We start from the raw sequence: 6,000 nt of genomic DNA, 5'->3' as shown, positions 1-6,000 counted from the left end.
GCCTCAAACACTTCCCAGGGAGGAGGCATCCACAACCTCCCTGGCCAACCTGTTCCAGTGTCTCCCCACCCTCACTGTCGGGAATTTCTTCCTAATCTCCAGTCTCAATCTCCCCTCTAAGCCATTGCTTCTCAGCCTATCACAGTAAGCCCTTATAAAAAGTCCCTCCCCAGCTTTTTTATAGGTCCCCTTCAGGTACTGAAAGGCCATCAGAAGGTCTCCCTGAGCCCCACCTTTCTCAGCCTGTCTTCACAGGTGCTCAGAAGTAGCTCAGGACTGCTGTGTGCCAATTCCATGAAGGTGGAACAAGGTCCTGCTTGAATTCCTAGGTGCAGCCTTCATTTGTGGAAAGCAGGAGCAGATTGAGAGGGAAGAAAGTAGCCAGGACAAATAGTGGAGTAACAGATTGGGAAGAGTGAGTCTGCATGACCTGTCAACTTCTCTTCACTGGTGGACATGCCCAGTGGCAGCCTGCAGAGATCTTCACCCCTCAGCATACCCAGGAGCTCTTTTGTGAGCAACATTTTGGCAGGTAAAAGCCAAGCTAAAAATCCACCAGGTGTTTTGTGCAGCATCCAGCTTTGGGGAGTGCTGAGTCCTTGGCAGCTCTCCTGGCTGGCTCGAGAGGTGTCCTACCAATTGCCACGGCAGGGATCTGCTTTCTTTGTGAGCTCCTTGTGCTTGAGCTGCTCCTTACGCATCGCCGCCGTGCTGCCTGCGCTGGTGGGCCAGCAGGTTTGCCTGGGACAGGTCATGCCTCTGGCACCCAGCTCTGGGACTCCCTGCTGGGTGAAAAGGTCCACATGGCTGTCAGGCAGCCCCAGGAAGGCTTCTTTAAGGAGAACCCATGATGCTAAGAATGACAGCAACTGTCACTGGGCAGGGGGCCGCACTGAAACACCAAATAAACTTCCAGGTCACACAAGTGAAGGAGCAGCTCAGGCCCGGAGGAGGGAGCAGCTCAGGCCCGGAGGAGGGAGCAGCACAGACCTGAAGGCCCTTTGCCCTTTGTGCCTGCAAGTGCCCAAGCAGGAACTTTGCTTTGAGGTGAAGATCCCAAGGATGAAAGGGTTATCTAGCCAGAGCCACTCACTGCTCCTGGAGCAGCAGCAAAGCCCTGCTCAACCTGTCACACACTGCAGAGGAGCTGCATGGCCTCTGTTCACATGGACCAAATGCTGGTCCATCAAATAGAATTATAGAACTGTTAGGACTGGAAGGGAGCTCAGGGCTCAGCCAGTTCCAACCCCCTGCCACAGGCAGGGACACCTCACACCACAGCAGCTTGCTCACAAACACCACCAGGCAGGAGGCTCCCTGGGCAACCTACCCATTTCTAGTTTTCCCACCACCCTGGTCCTATCACTCCCTGACACCCTCAAAAGTCCCTCCCCAGCTTTCATGTGGCCCCCTTCAGATACTGGAAGGCCACAAGAAAGTCTCCTCAGAGCCTTCTCTTCTCCAGTCTTAACAGCTCCAACTCCCTCTGTCCTCATAGGAGAGGTGCTCCAGCCCTCTGCTCATCCTCATGGCCCAAACATCTACCTGGGAAGGCTGTGCTTTTGCTTGCCCAGTCCCTCAGTGGAGTCTCCATCTCTGAAGACATTCAAAACCCACCTTGGGGTGTTTCTGGGTGACCTTCTTTAGGTGAACCTGCCTTGATCTTCAGAGGTCCCTTCCAACACCTGACATTCTGTGATTCAGGAGCATCCTGCTGTAGCCTGTTTGCTTCCTGCCACAAATCCTGCTCCTGCATGGACTCCTCTGGGGCCTGCAGCTTCCTTCAGTGCATAGCCACCTGCTGCAACATGGGATCCTCCTGGGCTGCAGGTGGAGATCTCCACTGCCATCCTTCATGGGCTGCAGAGGGACAACCTGCTTCACTATCCTCTTCTCCATGGGCTGCAGGGAACAACCTGCTTCACTATGGTCTTCTTCACAGGCTGCAGAGGCTATTTAGTCTGGAGAAGACTGAGAGGGGATCTAATAAATGTTTACAAATATCTGAGGGCTGGAGGTCAAGAGGGAGGGGAGAGGCTCTGCTCAGCTGCACCCTGGGATAGGACAAGGAGCAATGGATGGAAACTCCAGCACAGGAGGTTCCACCTCAACAGGAGGAGGAACTTCTGCACTGTGAGGTCCCAGAGCCCTGGGGCAGGCTGCCCAGAGAGGTTGTGGAGTCTCCTGCTCTGGAGCCTTTCCAGCCCCAGCTGGATGTGTTCCTGTGTGACCTGTGCTGGGTTCCATGCTCCTGCTCTGGCAGGGGCTTGGACTCTATGATCCCTAAGGTCTCTTCCAACCCCTAACCTCCTGTGAGCCTGTGCTCTGGAGTCACTTCTCTTCCACCTTCTTCACTGACTTGGTGGAGCAAGGTTGCCTCTCCCATTTTTCTCCTAGCTGCTGCCCAACATTTTTTGGCCCTTTCATAAACGGTTGCCGAGGACCTCGAGGTGTTTGCCGCACCGCATCTCCTGCCGGGCGCCACCTCACCCCTGTAACCCCTCTGTCTTTTCAGCTTTGGGAGCCTCCTTGGAGCACCATGGCCGGGACCTCGCCTAGGATGGAGGACCCTGTGGTTCTCAGCTACATGGACAGTTTGCTGAGGCAGTCAGACGTGGCCTTGCTGGACCCTCCTAACTGGATCAACGACCGCATCATCGGCTTCGCCTTCGAGTACTTCGCCAGCAAGGAGTTCGAAGCCTTCGAGCACGAGCTGTGCTTCATCAGCCCCGAGGTGGCGCAGTTCATCAAGTGCGCCGAGAGCCGCGAGGAGGTCGGCGAGTTCCTGCAGCCGCTGGACCTCCGCAGCAAGAGGCTGGTGTTCTTCCCCATCAACGACAACTCCAGCCAGCTGGCTGGGGGCACCCACTGGAGCCTGCTGGTTTACTACAGGGACAAGGAGTGCTTCGGGCACTTCGACTCCCACGGCACCTACAACGCCGCCCACGCCAGGCAGGTGGCGGAGATGGTGGAGTTCTTCGTCAGCACGAGGGCGGGCAAGCTGATCCTGGTGGAGGAGATGGTGCCCGCCCAGAGGAACAGCTACGACTGCGGCATGTACGTCATCTGCTGCGCCGAGGCCGTGTGCCGCCTCCACTACGAGGACAGGGTCAAGGCTCCGCTGCCGCTCCTCACGCCCTCCTACATCACGCAGAAGAGGGCGGAGTGGAAAGCTCTCATCGCTAAACTGGCACAGAAGTGATGGAGGTGCAGCTCCAGACCCCTCTCCTCCCCCTGCCAAAACAACCCCCAAACTTCCTCCCCGGCTGCGAGGCGGCACCCCCAGTGCCTGAGGATGATGCCCACGTGCAGGATTGTCCCAAAGAAGAAGAATGTAACCCCCTCCAGCATGGCTGCAGCCCACCACCAGACACCCTGTTCCCTCCTGGAAAAGCCTTAGTCCCCTCTGGATAATGCTGGCCTTTGAACTTCTAACCAGAACAATCACTTTGCTCTCAGAGAAACCCTCCTCTCCATGGGGAAAACTGATACTAATCACTGGGGCAAAGTGGGTGGCTGAAGGAACTTCCCCAGCAGGCAAAACACATTCCTTGGGTGCCCTCCATTGCCTACAGCATCACCATTCTGAGCCTTTCAGACCAAACTTCCCCCCAGATGCTTTCTCCTGGCTGTTCTTCCTCCATGGGTTTTGAGCAGTCTGGGATTCAGCAGCAAGGATTTCTTTTTACCCTTGCAAACCCAACACTCAGGTGTTGGATGATGTCAGAAGGTGCAGCTCCAGCAGAGTGGGGCAAAAACCAAACCAAGGTTTCTTCAGGTCCTAGGCTGGACCCCAACAGCTCTCTCGGGGTTGTGGTCCTTTTATTCCCCCACCCCCTACTTGCTGTCCTTATGGATGAAAACCTGAGCCTGAACTGCTGGAAGAGTTCATAGGAAGCTGAGAAACCCAACTGTAGGAGAAGAGACTTAATGGAGATGAGAAGTGACACTCAAGGCTTTGAAGTCTGCCTTGCTTCATGAGGATTTCTTTTCGGGTCGCCTCCACGCAGGGAGGGTTCGGCAGCACTCCCCAGCCCTTGCTGCACTTGGAGCACAGGAGGCAGTTGCTGCTTCCTCCAGCACAAAACCAGTTCTGTTACTTGAGAAGGGAGAAAAAGCCCCAAACCTAACCCAACCCAACACACCAGGGAGAACAAAAGGACAGAGTTTGAGGTCTAAAAGCCAAAGATAACTGCAGTCTCCTTGAAGCCCAAGAAGTCCTTGATGGAAAGTCTTTTCCCCCGTGCCGGCTGCTGGCTGGGAGCTCAGAGCAGATCCTCTCCTTCAAAGGACAGGCTGAGCAGTGGGGAAAACTAAAACTGCAAATGAGATGTCTTGCCAGGATAAGGAATCAGCTGGAAATTTCATGAGAAAGCCAAGGGGAGGTTGCTCAGGTGGTGTCTGGAAGAGCAGCCACACCTCAGGATCAGAGAAACCCAGGTTAAGTGTGACCCCTGGCAAAGAAAAGGATTGGGGTTGTCCCAGCACCCTTCACCCATCACAGTGCCAGCACTGAGGGGATGAGCTGCAGGAAGATCAGAGAATCAATAAGGTTGGAAAAGATCTCAAAGATCATCAGGCCAACCTGTCACCCAGGATCTTTAACTTCCTTCCAGCGGTGAGCAGCCACAGCCCAGGCTCTTCCCAAACACCCAGTGGTGGGGCGAAGCAAGGGCTGGGGTCCTTCCCCTTCTTCCCAGGCTGCCCAGAGAGCAGAGCAGCCACTGGGCCAGAGCAGCCCCCAGCAGAAGCCCTCCCTGGAAGACCCCTTCCACTGCTTGGATGGAGCTGAAAACACAGGAGAAGGTTGGGAGGGGCTCAAGCTGCTCCCCAGAGGGGATCCATTCACTTGGGACTCTGTGGGGCTTTGCCAGAGCAATGTCCCTGACACAGCCAGGTCCAGAATAAAATTCAAACCAAACCATGCACTTGTTGGCATTGTCCCATCCTTCATGGAGGTTCCTGCTGCTGCTTGGCTGCAGTGGCTACGGCTCACACACAGAGTGTGCCCTGCAGTGGAGGCTCCCTCCCTAGAAGTGTTCAAGGCCAGGCTGGATGAGGCCTTCAGCAACCTAGGCCTAGTGTGAGGTGTCCCTGCCCATGCAGGGGGAGGTTGGAACTGGATGATCTTCAAGGTCCCAACCCAAACCACTCTGTGATTCTATGAATTTATGAACCTGAGTAGAAATTGGCCACAGGGAACCAGCGAGCCTGAGGACTCCACACCTTGTGTGGCAGAGCTGTAGCCTTGCAGGTTGATTTCATAGAATCATAGAAGGGGTTGGCTGGAAGGGACCTCCAAGACCATCCAGTGATAGGACTGGGGGGGATGGAGCAAAACTAGAAGTGGGGAGATTCAGCTTGGATGTTAGGAAGAAGTTGTTCCCCAGGAGGGTGGTGAGAGCCTGGCACAGGCTGCCCAGGGAGGTGGTGGAAGCCTCCTGCCTGGAGGTGTTTGCAGCCAGGCTGGAGGTGGCTGTGAGCAACCTGCTGTGGTGTGAGGTGTCCCTGCCCATGGCAGGGGGTTGGGGCTGGCTGAGCCCTGAGCTCCCTTCCAGCCCTGACAGTTCTGTGGTTCTATGATCTTGTTCCAACCCCCTGCCATGGGCAGGGACACCTCCCACCAGCCCAGGTTGCTCACAGCCACATCCAGCCTGGCCTCGAACAGCTCCAAGGAGGAGGCAGCCACAACCTCCCTGAGCCACCTCTTTATTCATCCTGAAGACAGGATGGTGGTGTAGTAGCGGGGCTGGAACATGAGGGCAGGGGCTGTGTTGTGCAGTGAGCACCCTGTGCTCCTTGTCCCCATCCCTGAAGTCAGGGGTGTCCAAGCCAGCAAGGTGAGCACCTGAGGACGTTTCCTGCAGCTGTGGCTGGGACATGGCATTGCTGTACACAAAGCAAGGCAAATAACCTGGGGCAGGGCGGTGCCAGCAGAGCAAACACCAACAGGATGGAAAACCACCAGAGCCTTGGAACTGGCTCCTGGCAGCAGGGGCA

The 6,000-nt window shown here is 55.9% G+C and overlaps 1 protein-coding gene across 1 annotated transcript; it reads left to right on the top strand.

Annotated features, from left to right (window-relative positions):
* The first annotated feature begins 2,476 nt into the window (after positions 1-2,476).
* On the top strand, positions 2,477-3,833 carry SENP8 (SUMO peptidase family member, NEDD8 specific). The gene has a single exon (XM_009897088.2). The coding sequence runs from the start codon at positions 2,540-2,542 to the stop codon at positions 3,200-3,202; it is 663 nt and encodes a 220-aa protein (XP_009895390.2). The 5' UTR covers positions 2,477-2,539; the 3' UTR covers positions 3,203-3,833.
* Positions 3,834-6,000: the final 2,167 nt, after the last annotated feature.

This window comes from Dryobates pubescens, chromosome 17, assembly GCF_014839835.1.
Source record: "Dryobates pubescens isolate bDryPub1 chromosome 17, bDryPub1.pri, whole genome shotgun sequence".
Lineage (NCBI taxonomy): Eukaryota > Metazoa > Chordata > Aves > Piciformes > Picidae > Dryobates > Dryobates pubescens.
Note: the sequence above shows the minus strand (reverse complement) of the source record. Positions and strands in the feature narration are given on the sequence as shown.